Genomic DNA, 12,022 nt, shown 5'->3' with positions numbered 1-12,022 from the left:
CTGCAAGAATGTCCCTGGTAGGAACTGCTGGCGCAGCCTCAACATCATCCCTTCCAGACACTGTAGCGTCGACAGCAGCTTCTTGCTCCTGTGATGCTCCCAGGACACCTTGCCCTGGAACAGGAATAATGCAACAGTGATCAAATGTACAGTCGACAGATGCACATTAAAACTTCTCCAAATGACAATCTGCCTGTGTGGGCTAAGCAATCTTGCTACTGTATTTGTATCTGTCTTTGGAGGAGTGTTTGTTTCTTACCAGAGAATTGATGGAGCTGAGAGGCACGCAGCTGCCAGTCCTGTGGCATTGGCGGCCGGAAGTGCCTCAAATCGGTGATGCCAGCCTGGTAGCCTGGGGGTGCATACGTCGTGTAGCACAGTTTGTGGGCATAGGTGATGATGTCCCTGGCACGGCTGATGCTGGGAGGCCCACCACAAACCTCAGGGACATCTGGCAGGGAATGCTTATCCACCAGGCTTTGCAGACTAGCAGCAGCCCCCTGCACGTCCGTTCATCCTCAACTGAAATTGATGACAATTATATGCTGTACGATGAATGCTCGGCCAGTGGTAAGATGACCAGGTCAAAGATACCTGTAGCTGGGGTAGAAATTCGCTCAACTCCCGATTAATTAGCTCCACTGTCCCTTCTGCAGTAACAAAAGTGATGCTGACGCTCTGCTTACTTTAAAGTAAATTGTTCCATAAATGCCCAAGCCGATGGTACCTGATGACTGCACGCGCTGTTGAAGCAAATGTCTTAGTTGATCCGCTAGGGACGCTGCACGACTTTCTGCGTAGTTGTCTTCATCGACGTTACTAGAGGTCGGAATTAATCTTTGAGACGACAAATGAGCTGCATCCGATTTCAACAGCGCTGCAAATGCCTCTGACGATCGTAACATATCGTCGAACACTTGTGGCCCGTTTCTGTCCATCTGGTACGATACCATGACATTAAAATCTTGCACAGGAAGCTTGCACTTGTTTAGGAGCAGAACCATCTCCTGAAAGAGCAAATGCCTCCACGTGCAAACCCGTGCATGGGCTGAGCTGGTGCATGTGCTGACGCCAGCTGATCCACACAATTTCGCCGAGCCAGCGACATTTCTGGGCGGCGCAAGTACTGAACGAAATTGGTTTGAAGGCTCTGTGGAATACAATAGGTTTAGCGTTAAAGCATAAGAAAATCTCGTGTCTGATAAGCAGATGTTCAATTCCAAGATCGTGTCGAGATCGACCTGCTGCCAGTCTGGCCCAAGAAAGGCCTGCTCATCCCTTGGAAAGCTTTCTTGCGCCTCACAAAGTCGAGTGAGGCGTCCACCGCTGTGCTCAACTGTTGGCCAGGCTGGGAGAAGTCTCGCTGGGGAGGTGAGCTCTTCTGGTTTGAAAGGGCGAGCTGACCGATGAAGACTTGTTGTGTTGAAAAATATAAGCGTTGTATCAAGGCTCTGATATCGAGTTCTGTGACAGGATTTTGGGGCTCGTGATCCCACAGAAGGCGAAATTTCCAGCAACTTTGGGGCAAAAGTGCTAGGCAATGCAGACACCTCCCACATCATCAGGTGTGCCATCTCAAATGCTCTTGTCACCTACTCAACTATCTTGCCTTGAGAAAAATAAGCATTTGTGTGATCTGTGTGGTCATCAACCGTAGGGGTCCACCTGGTCTGGAAAACTTGGTTGGCTTAGCCAACAGGAAGTGCAAAGCTTGTGAGGGGGGTGATGTTCAAGCCATGGACGAGGCTGCTGTCAACACTCTGAGAAATCAGGTAGGCAGTATTTCCGCTGGCATCTATCTCCTTCATGCTTGCCTCATGACATACTGTGTACCTTAGTGGCACGAAGTCCTTTTCTGCTGCAAGGTACAACAGAAGGGAGTGCCCTGAAAAGTAAAACGGAGTTGGTCATTGTGCAGCCTGATTAATCTCCATCCTTTGCAGGTGCCAGGTTGGCAGTTGAAAAGGGATGCGAGTGGCGCGCTCTCCCTGCAGCAGGAATGGAAGGTTCGGAATTTTCAGGCCGGCCTGGAGCTCTTCAAGAGGATTGGGGAAGTGGCTGAAGCTGAGGGACACCACCCCGACCTGCATCTTGAGGGATACAACCGTGTCACCGCGGACCTGAGCACCCATTCTGTGGGTAAGCATGCAGCGCCGGTCAGGCAATGGTCTGGCTTTTGCATCTGCACTACTGAAGGCAGGGGGTATACTGTGATAATGAGATCCTGTAGCTTCTTGACAGCGGGCTTTGTCTGCGTAGGTGGTCTGACAGAGAACGACTTCATCATGGCCGCAAAGATCAATAAGCTATCCTTCTCTGATCTGACACCCAAGCCAAAGGTCAGGTTCTGGGCGTGAGCTTGCCGACGAATGAGAAAGTGAGAAAGACTTTCAAGTAGGGGATCACAATTTTAGACTTTGCTTAAATTTGCCTGCAAGGCGTTGCTTTATATTGTGTACTGGGAACCCAGCCACCCCTGTGTGGTTGTCGAGGGACTACGAGCAAGGATAAGCATTGAGACCGCTGTGTTGTGACTTGCTTTACATGTTTGATGTTTCTATTTCTATTTGACTTTGCTAGAGCAACCATATTGTAATAAGTTACTTATGACTGTTACTTGTGACGCCTACACTATACCTATATACGTATCTAAACTCACCATGCAATTTTTTCAATGTATCAGCACTGCCGAAAATAAACAATAGCTACGACCGTGCTAACCCCAGGAATCGGATGCATGCTGTAAAGTCATCATTCAGTACCTTGCGAGCCTGCCAAATGGACCTCGATATCAATAGAAGCCGAGCTTTGACTTCGGTAGATGCCAGGAGTGCATCTGTTGGCAGTCATGATCATGAGTCAAGCTGAGGAATGAAGTCAAGGACTCTCTTGTACTTTGCCCATGCAAGGATGCTGACAATGACCAGCATCCCAGCTGTACAGCTGCCAACCGTCACCCCAATGAAAGGCGCCTGCATGCACAACCAAAAGATGTTGAGATCATCAGATTATGTTGGCTGTAAGCAAGCATAATGCACTGCGTAGGGCATGCACGTCTGCATGCACACCCACCGTGGTATCCTCGATGGGCAGCGGCAGCAGGTTCATGCCACAGATCCCTGCAATGGCTGCAATCAATCCAAATCCAGCAGCAAATACTGACACCTGCAGCCCAGGAAATACTTATTTAAATCCAGCTTGCGACAGAAGCACAAGAATGAGCGGTCCTTTTTTATGTTTTAAGTGGCACATTCCTTCTGCTAGCAGGCTGATCATCTGATTTGCGAGAAGCTGAGATACTCACGATGAGATTCATTGCCACGATTTGATTTCTCCTGCACATTTTGCACACCAGTTCAGACCATGCCAGTGTAAGAGCAGAGGCTGAAGACAACTGCAGAGCATGTGGCAAGAAGGCCACCTTTGATCGAGCTCAATGTTGATGAGGTCCTCTGTGTCATCGATGGACTCCTTCAGCAGATTCAAGCGGCTGATGAGGAAATCCACCTGAACACCATGTGCCAAGCTCACATCACTCCGATGCACAGGCCAAGATTAGACAAAGAGGTATGCAGACATCAAGGCAGATTACAAATGGCATCTCTGATCAGCCGAAACACACCTGCATGAAGTAAGTTTCCAGCAGGTTCTCGCACTCCTCGATAGAGCGGGGATCAACGTGACTCTTGACTTCCACGCGGTGGCTGAATCCATGCGGCGTGTTGCAGCTTGCCAGGGACGAGTCGGACACTGTCTCCACGTGCTCCTCCAGTGGATGGTCAAGCCCTGCATGGAGTGGCAACTGCAGATCAAAGCGCTGCAGAAGTGACCAGTAGATACGAGCGGTAGGAGCCTGCAATCATGTTGTGAAGATGCCAGGAAATGTCACAAGTGGAGCCATGCAGGGCTTCATTCCATCAAAACAACCTGTTTCACAACTGCCAAGCATAGGAGCATCGGGCAAGGTGCACCTTGTTCAGCGGCAGAATGTCTTCTGTCCTCATTGAATCGATGCCGCCTCTCCTCTGCTTGAGCCCTTCTGGTGAGATACATGTCTGCCATGTCCTCATCGTCATCCAGCAGAGTCTCCAGCTCCTGCTTACACATTAAAAGATCATCCCTTCCCATTATGCTGCGCATCCCTAAAAAATCATTGTGAAAAATCCGATGGTGCATTACAAGGTGCAACAGTGCGACAGATACATCTACAGACCTCCTGCAGGCGCTGCGTCCTCTGGAAGATTCCTTGCAAGGAAGCCTTCACCTCCCGCACAGTGTCCAGCTCGCGCCGAGACACCTGCTCACATCATCAACTTCCTCATAAATGTCATACACAGTGCATGATAGACGTATGGTGATGAGGAAAAGTAATGTCAACATGCTGCTTGAGCCTCCTGAATGAGGCATGGGCTTTGTGTTCTGCAGGAATTCTTGATAGGAGCCTCACTCGTTGCACTAGCGCGTCCAGGGCTGGCATGGCCCTGTCCACCAGCTCGCTGACCTGCCCAAGCCATTTACCAACGTCATTCTACAGTGATGATGCTCTCCTGGATACACTCCCTGGTGAACTTCACACTGGCCAAGCATTGAGGAAGCGGCTTTCTGCATTGCTTCGGAGCCCAGGCTTCCAAACCATCGTTTCATCGTACGTGTTTTGGTTTCAGGATGATAAAAAAGGGTCTGAATTTTTAAGGCGCTTGCTTCTCACCTCTGTGGACATCTCATCGACTGTCTCGGCCAGGGCAGCTTCCAGGACCTTCAGCTCAAAAGGGAGCCTCCGCTCCATTTTCTCCCTGAACGCACAACACAAGTGTCGGCCAAAGAGATCATGGTGATCAATGCATTCTGATTTGATGCACACCACCAGCACATCGGGTTGGCGCTCATGTGGAGAGCACACTTTTCTGGATTGTCATCCTCGTGCTCTCCCTTTATCCTGTCCACAACGTCCTGGATAAAGTAATTGTCCTCTGCAGATATAAAAAGCCCTTCAGTCCTGAGAAAAGCAACCCAGACAACCAAGAGATGCTCCCCACATGTGCCACAGATACACACCTGTGGGGAACACCCAGCGCGTCAATGGCCCTGGGTAGTCCTCTGGATCAGGGGCACTCAAGACGACAGCCTGAAACTTGGAAACACATTTGTCAGCAGGACTTCTGAAGGGCATTCAAACTGACTGCCTGTATGCACTGCCCTACATTGGAGGCAGACTTGATATGTCTGAGGTTTCTCGATTAACTCACATCAAGAGTCGGACATGCTAACGAGGTGGTCGTATTGCAACTTACATTGTCCTTTTGTATGACCATACGAATGGCCTCCAGATTCAGGAGAATGGCCTTCTCTCTAACCATAATATCAATTGGATATTGGATCGGAATCAAAGGGTCTAATATTCTCATCTCGCGTCCGCCAATATCAAAGTCTTGCATGAATTGCTGCTTCTCCTTCTGCGAGACACGATCACACAAACGTCACTCTCAAAGTTCAGATCATGTTGCAATACATCTTAGGTTGAGCACAGACCTGGTGGAAATCAGCTTTGCATCAATATTCCCTGGAGACAAGTCCGTGCAAGAATTAGCCAAGTACTAAAGTAATAAGAATAATATAAGTTACTATTATGCAGGACTAGTAGTCCTCAGCAGCAGCTGGCATTGCCGGGACAACTTCATGCTCCTAAGCCCTGCTTAACCATATCTTTGCAAGCACTCTTCCAGAGGCGCAAGCCACACCACATTAACTGGGGGCTGATGCATGTTCTGTCCTGCAGCATTTTATTTTTGGGACAGCTTGTAGCAGCTCATAAGGTGCTCAGCTGCCCTGGTGTACTGTAGCGAGTATTGGAGGACACAGCTCGCACAAGAACTTAATACCATATTTAATTTTCTATCTTCAATCCTGAAAAGGAGAAATTTTAGCAATTTGGTACCGTCACGGCCTTGCAGGTCCCAAGCGCATCTATTTGCATGTAATGTCGTGGTCCTGGCGGCAGTCCTTTATGTACTAATTTGAGCGCTTTTTCTTGCTCTTCTCGTAGCCTTCTTGGCCCCTTTTTGTCCTTCATTTCACCGCTACAGGATGTGAAACCGCTCCAAAACGGCACGGGGACAGACAGTGACCTAGCTGACGCTTCTTTCTCGCTTGGACTGCAAATGACAGGCTCCCAAATATTCAATGTCGCATTTCAAGAAAGAATTCGATGAGTTTGATCTGACGTTGATGACATCACAGCTTTCATAGTTGTGCTACGGCCAAGCGCTAAAGTTGGACCATTCCCTGGGATTGTATCGGAGCACGGGGTCGTTGATGCCGTACCCTACTAGGCTGAAACTCCATCGGTCATCATTGTGAATATATCAAAGAGACTACCTCTTGTACGAAGGTCATCTGATATTGCTGCTAAGCGCGAAGTCGTATAATTGAAGTAAAGATGAATGCCCACCTTGGAAGCAATCTTGCGGAAGCATATCTCACCCAACTCGGTGGCGGTAATCTGCTGAGACCTGTACGAGTATGTGGCGCTCGATCTTTTCTTTTCTACGATTCAAGTTCCAAAAGATCAGGAAGACACGCTCTCCAGATACAGGTATCGTATACAAGCTTATGACACTGATATCCCTATGGAAGCTGAAGCTAGCTAATTTATCCTGAAGCTAGGATGATTCATGTCGATTTAATAAACAAACGGGGTAGTACATATCTTCGTGTGTGTAAGAAAAGGCTTTCATCCGTCTGTTCAGTACTCTTGGCTTACGCAGGCGAACCAAACGTTGGATATCACAGAAGACTTGCGGACAAAACAGGTCAGGATGGCTGTGACTCGGCGAGTAAAGGAGCTTGGGAGGGCTGGCAAGGTATTATAATTGCACAGAGGCTTCAGCTCTGACAGATTTTCTGGCAACGTTGCACAGCAAAGCACAGTCTTGTCGTGGAGCTGCTGGAGCAGTTTCAACACATACTTAAACACAAAGAGACAAATTTGAAATGTGCAGGCTCGTGAGGCATTGCAGCAGTTGGCAGAGATGGCCAGGCTGGGAGTTCAGCCGGACCCAATGCTCGGCACAGCCCTTGTGGATGCCTGTGCCAGAAGTGGGCAGATGCAGATGGCACAGGCGGCGTTTGAGGAGCTATTTGGTGATGGACCAAGTAAGAAGCTGGCCAGAAAAATATCGACCTGTTCTCGGCAGTACTTGCTGTGTGCTCAGCTGTAATGGCTTGTACCCTCCTGGGTTGTCCTGAAGAAGGTTTCTGTGTCACAGATGCCCTGCTGGAGCCAGATGACGTGACATTCGCAGTCCTTGTGCGCGGATATGGAGAGGCAGAGCCCCCGCAGTGGTTGGCAATCAGCGGACTCTTGTCAAAAATGCAGAGCAAGTTTAACCTGAAACCAAGCACAGGTGACCACTTCATGATTGCAGAGCACACAACTCTATTATTCTTGATCTGTTTGGGCATCATCCTTCCTCTTGTGCTCTCGTGCTGCCAGACAGATTTGCATGGTGTCATATTTGAGGCAGATGTGTCACTTATAAGTAAGACCGTGCCTGAGGATTATGGTTTGTGTGCAGCTACGTTCAACGTTTTGTTGGAGGTCTGTGCCCGCACAAAGGACCTAACACGCGGCTATGAGGTGATCGAGCGCATGGAGCGCGCTGGAGTCTTGCCAGATGAGCAGTCAGTGGAAGCTGTCAAGAATCGGCGAGCGTTGCGCACCCACTTGAAGCGGACGTTCAATTTCTAAATTGTGACAGAAAAACCTGTTCACAATATTGGAAACTCTGTAGACTTTTCGATTGAATTTGCATTGAAGCTACTCTGAATAATCTATTAGAAGTGTTGCTGTATGGTTGCCGTGATTCTTTCCCTGCACTTGGAATATTGTGTGATCAGTCATAAATGGCTAGATCATCACCGAGACCAGATCCCTGTCGCCATCTTTAGATGATGGCGGTAGCGCTAGTATGATCACTGTTGTGCATTTCTCTTGATATCATGAGATGTGCTTTGAGGTTCTGGGACACCAGAAAGGCCTGGAGGTACATACTGAGCTACCTCGAGGGATTAATAGTCAGACATCTTTAACCTTGATAAGTGACAGCTCCTCAAAGCTTCTGTTACACATTTTCAAATGCACCTGTCGATCCAAGTCAACACCTCATGCCGCCAGTGGTTTCCTGTGCACTTTGCATACCCCACTGCGCATTTGGATGGCACGCAAAGAGTGCCAGTGTTTCCAATGATCACAGCCCAATCGTGAGCCTACTCTCTAAGTCCAAGGCTAAACCTCATCGAATGCATAAGCTTACCATGTGTGGGCCCCTCAAGAGCCAGTTACAATTCCATTTTGACCGAGACAGATGAGTCTCCATAGAAGTCACAATACTCACAGATCTCCAGTGGGGTATGGACCTAATGCATAACCCGCTCAGCACTGAAAGCTAGCGCTGTTCCATGTTCAGTTCTATCGTGACCCTGCAGTGCGCACGATGCACAGCGACGGAGGGTCCATCAATATGCAATACGGGAGGAGCTTTGGGACGTAATGATACACCAATATTGAATACAAATAAGGTACCAAGACTCCACACGAACCCAGTCCGGAACACAGAAGCATGGTACCTGAGGCATCAGCTGATTATAATGACAGAACCAGATGACATGCAGTCCATAAAATTGGCTGCATGCCCCAGAGCTCTCCTGTAACAAAATAAATATCCGGCCTGTTGCAGCAGGAGTATAGTGTCATCGCCCTGATAAGGCGGCCTTGGAGGAAGCGCCTGCAGAGGGTGCAGGTGCACTGCTGTTGCCGGGGTTGCTAAGTGCCGCCAGCACGGTCTGAGGCAGGCCGCAGCGGCTGTACGGCATGCACTTTGCAAGGATGGCCGGCTCCACTTGGTCGACCGGCGGCTGCAGCAAGTGGTAATTTGTGCTCTGCTGGAAAGCCATCCCAAGCGCCAGAACCTGGCCCATAGAAAATTGCAAGTGTCATGACATGCATTATCCAGGATGAAACAGCAAGAATCCTTTTCCTTCTGAGTGATCATGCTGAATGGGGATAAGGTAAGGGCAGTGTGCAGCATTCATGTGGTTTTGCCAACAAAGATTGGCAGGATGCAGAGAGGAGGCGCGCTCACATTTGCATCAGAAAGGGGCGTCCCAAAGATGCCGATGGAGAGTGGATGTCGGCGGCTGCTGTTCCGTACATTTGGGAGCTCATCAAATTCCACAGGCAATGCCTTCACAAAAATGCACACATTCTTCAGAGACATGCAATCTGGGCTAGAGCAAAAATTTTAGATCGCACAGAGTGTCAGCATCCCCAAGAGGAATACATAAAGACACAGAGGTCATGCACAGGCAAGGCTTACCAGGGTGGGCATCGACACAAGGTTAGCTAGAGCAAGCTCCTCGCTCGCGTTCCCAATAAAGGCATCAATGCCTGCAGCTTGCATGAGGTCTACTACCTCCTTCACGAGCATTGTCCTTGCTCGCTGTGCCTGCAACAAGCATAAACAGACCATAAAGCCCTCCAAATTGTTGACCTGCAATTCCAACCAATACAAACACCCTTCTACCCATTTTCAAGAGTCAGCACACCTGAATGTATTCCACAGCAGGAATCATGCGAGCCAGGCGCAAGAGTGGCGGCCAGAAGTCCTGCCGCCGGTTGGTGTCATCTCTTCCAGACCGCTGCCAATAGTCAAAGTTTGCCGCCGCTTCGGTGGCCATAATGGTCAGGATGATGTCATTTGCAGGCGTGGTGTAGTTTAGAGTGAATGGCTTCACTGTCACGCCCTTGCTCGCGAGAATTGCCGTGAACTGCGCACAAGAAGGGCACACATTTGAGCCTACCCCATGTAGAAGAAATTATTTCCCACTACTGATACTATGGTCTCCTCTCACGAACAAGCGAGGATAAGTTCTGCGGATAGGGAAGCAGAGCAACATGCTCCACTGCAGTCACCAAAGCTGCCAAGCAATACCGTGCAAGAGGTCAGGGCTTGGCGCGCACCTCGGCAGAAAAGTCTTGCACGCTCGGCAGGACCCCAATTGAGAGGTTGGACACATTCACATCGAACGGGCTTGGCAGCATCACATCCTGTGAAGCTATGTCATCCACATCGTTTCCTCTCAGGACATCCAGGACCAGGACACAGTCTGAAGCAGCTCTGCAGAAAGGCCCCACTTTGTCCTGCATGCAATTTAACCTCCATGAGTCCAACTGCTTTGAAGACCACAACACAGACCTCTTATGGACGTCTGGGTCTGGGAGCAACTGGTTATTGAGCGCACCAGAGAATCGACAAGCGACATGACCCCAGAACGGCCGATCAGCCCAAAGCTTGGCCGCAATGCCGTTGCTCCAGTGCGCTCAGCCGGGGCCATCAGACTCCCCTCTGTCTCAGTGCCAACCTGTATGAGAACAAACGCGTCATTCCCCTGCCTTCTTCGGCCCTCTGGAGGGTCAATGTACTGGTGGACACCGTGGGAAGAAGGGTTGGCGTACCGCAAAAGCCACTGCTCCAGCCACCACAGCTGCAGCAGGACCAGCCGAGGAGCCGGAGGACCCCTCGTCGAGGTTCCAGGGGTTCTTGACCTTGCCGCCCCACCACACATCATCAAACGCCATCTCCCCTGTCGCCAGCTTTGCTACCAGAACCGCTCCTGCCTTCTGAAGCCTGCATGGAAAAATGTCTAGGGTCAAAGTTCATGGTCCAGTGTTGCATTTTGGGCAACAACAAAACAAGGGTGTCCTTCTGCCCAAGCCAGAAAGCCATGACAGAGCAGCTGAAGACCTTTACAACGTTTTCAAAAGGACATTGTCGGTGACACTATGCTTACCTCTTGTACACATTAGCGCTGCCCTCAAGGACCTGGTCCATGTAGGCTGGAGCACCCCAGGTGGTCCGGTAGCCCTCCACTGCAATCAAATCCTTCAGGCCATATGGAATGCCTTGGAGTGGCCCCAGATCCACACCCTGCGCATTGGCCATGCGTCAGCTTCCTCCCTGTGAAGCTCAGTCAATACTAGTCCAGCTCTTGCAGATCTCAGTGAAACAATTCACAAACAAATGGGAGTGCCGTACCTCTGAAAACATCCTGTCAGCTCGAGCTGCCTGGGAATAGGCAAGATCCTCTGTGTAGGTCACCACAAACTCCAAGTACGGATCATACCTGCACACAGCCAGGGGCGCATGAGACGCTGTCAATGGCTCATGCATGTCTGAATAAAAAACACACCTGCCATACATGACCTTCCAGATGGTGGACACATGCATGACATGCAGCGCCATGGCGTCCTACAACCAGCCTTTGCTGTTCTTGCATGCCATTACTAGACTCTCAAATGCCCGCATTTACCAGGCCACCCACCGTCTCAGCCTGGACAGGTACAACTGGGTCAGCTCCATGGAGGTGATGGCCTTGCTCCGCAGCAGCGCACCCAGCTCAGGTATCTGAACAGCACACACATGCATCACATTGCAATGATTGCACAGACTTGAACAGGATTTTGCATGCCATTTTGAAGGCAAGTAAGCAAGAAAAGACATCTTTCTGACCCAATGCGCACCGTCAGGAATGCCAGCGCATCGTTTGTGTATGGCCGCTTTGCTTGCGGCATTGCAGGGACCGTCCAGCTGGCGGTGGCATTGTCAGGGTGGTACCCAACTCCCCCAGCATCCAAGACTGCCCCGGGCTGAAATGCCAGTGCCATGTTGTTGCTGATGCCCCCATCCGGGTAGCCGACAGCCATGCGCACCCGCTGATAGGATGTCTTCAGGCTAGGGAGACTCGCTGGCAGGAACGTGATCTCAAATGTGAACATCTGGTCCCTCTGCATGCAGGCCCTCATACAATCTCACAGAATTCCTTGACACATGCATGATCTTGACATCTGCATGCAAAACCTCACCATGCCAAATGCCATGAGAGGCTGCTTCATTTAGAGAGTTGTGCATGATGCATGTTCATGGAGACAAGAAGTGCAACTTGCCTTTGTTCTGTTGAATGGCCC

The 12,022-nt window shown here is 50.0% G+C and overlaps 4 protein-coding genes across 4 annotated transcripts; 2 read left to right on the top strand and 2 right to left on the bottom strand.

The window, feature by feature from the left end:
- Nucleotides 1–1,470: 1,470 nt before the first annotated feature.
- On the top strand, nt 1,471–2,357 carry COCSUDRAFT_18000 (transcriptional coactivator/pterin dehydratase; the record flags this gene model as incomplete). Its single annotated transcript, XM_005645654.1, has 4 exons — nt 1,471–1,565; nt 1,658–1,772; nt 1,944–2,139; nt 2,260–2,357. Coding segments are annotated over 4 exons (504 nt in total), but the record flags the coding sequence as incomplete, so codon positions are not given.
- Nucleotides 2,358–2,852: 495 nt separating this feature from the next.
- On the bottom strand, nt 2,853–4,786 carry COCSUDRAFT_43500 (hypothetical protein; the record flags this gene model as incomplete). The annotated part of the gene is made up of 9 exons (XM_005645653.1): nt 2,853–2,972; nt 3,073–3,165; nt 3,305–3,335; nt 3,422–3,507; nt 3,623–3,786; nt 3,972–4,095; nt 4,214–4,297; nt 4,448–4,501; nt 4,709–4,786. 9 exons carry the CDS (start codon nt 4,784–4,786, stop codon nt 2,853–2,855), a joined length of 834 nt encoding a protein of 277 aa, XP_005645710.1.
- A 2,029-nt stretch (nt 4,787–6,815) lies between these two features.
- Nucleotides 6,816–7,747, top strand: COCSUDRAFT_57081 (hypothetical protein; the record flags this gene model as incomplete). The annotated part of the gene is made up of 4 exons (XM_005645652.1): nt 6,816–6,860; nt 6,999–7,140; nt 7,266–7,403; nt 7,575–7,747. The coding sequence occupies 4 exons, from the start codon at nt 6,816–6,818 to the stop codon at nt 7,745–7,747; spliced, it is 498 nt and encodes a 165-aa protein (XP_005645709.1).
- A 566-nt stretch (nt 7,748–8,313) lies between these two features.
- COCSUDRAFT_24940 (amidase signature enzyme) lies at nt 8,314–11,764 on the bottom strand (the record flags this gene model as incomplete). The annotated part of the gene is made up of 11 exons (XM_005645651.1): nt 8,314–8,967; nt 9,141–9,242; nt 9,375–9,503; nt 9,604–9,825; nt 10,019–10,198; nt 10,300–10,419; nt 10,514–10,685; nt 10,849–10,985; nt 11,094–11,181; nt 11,380–11,462; nt 11,579–11,764. 11 exons carry the CDS (start codon nt 11,759–11,761, stop codon nt 8,749–8,751), a joined length of 1,635 nt encoding a protein of 544 aa, XP_005645708.1. The 3' UTR covers nt 8,314–8,748.
- Nucleotides 11,765–12,022: the final 258 nt, after the last annotated feature.

This window comes from Coccomyxa subellipsoidea, assembly GCF_000258705.1.
Source record: "Coccomyxa subellipsoidea C-169, whole genome shotgun sequence".
Classification (NCBI taxonomy): Eukaryota; Viridiplantae; Chlorophyta; class Trebouxiophyceae; family Coccomyxaceae; genus Coccomyxa; species Coccomyxa subellipsoidea.
This window is presented reverse-complemented; position numbering and strand designations above follow the sequence as displayed.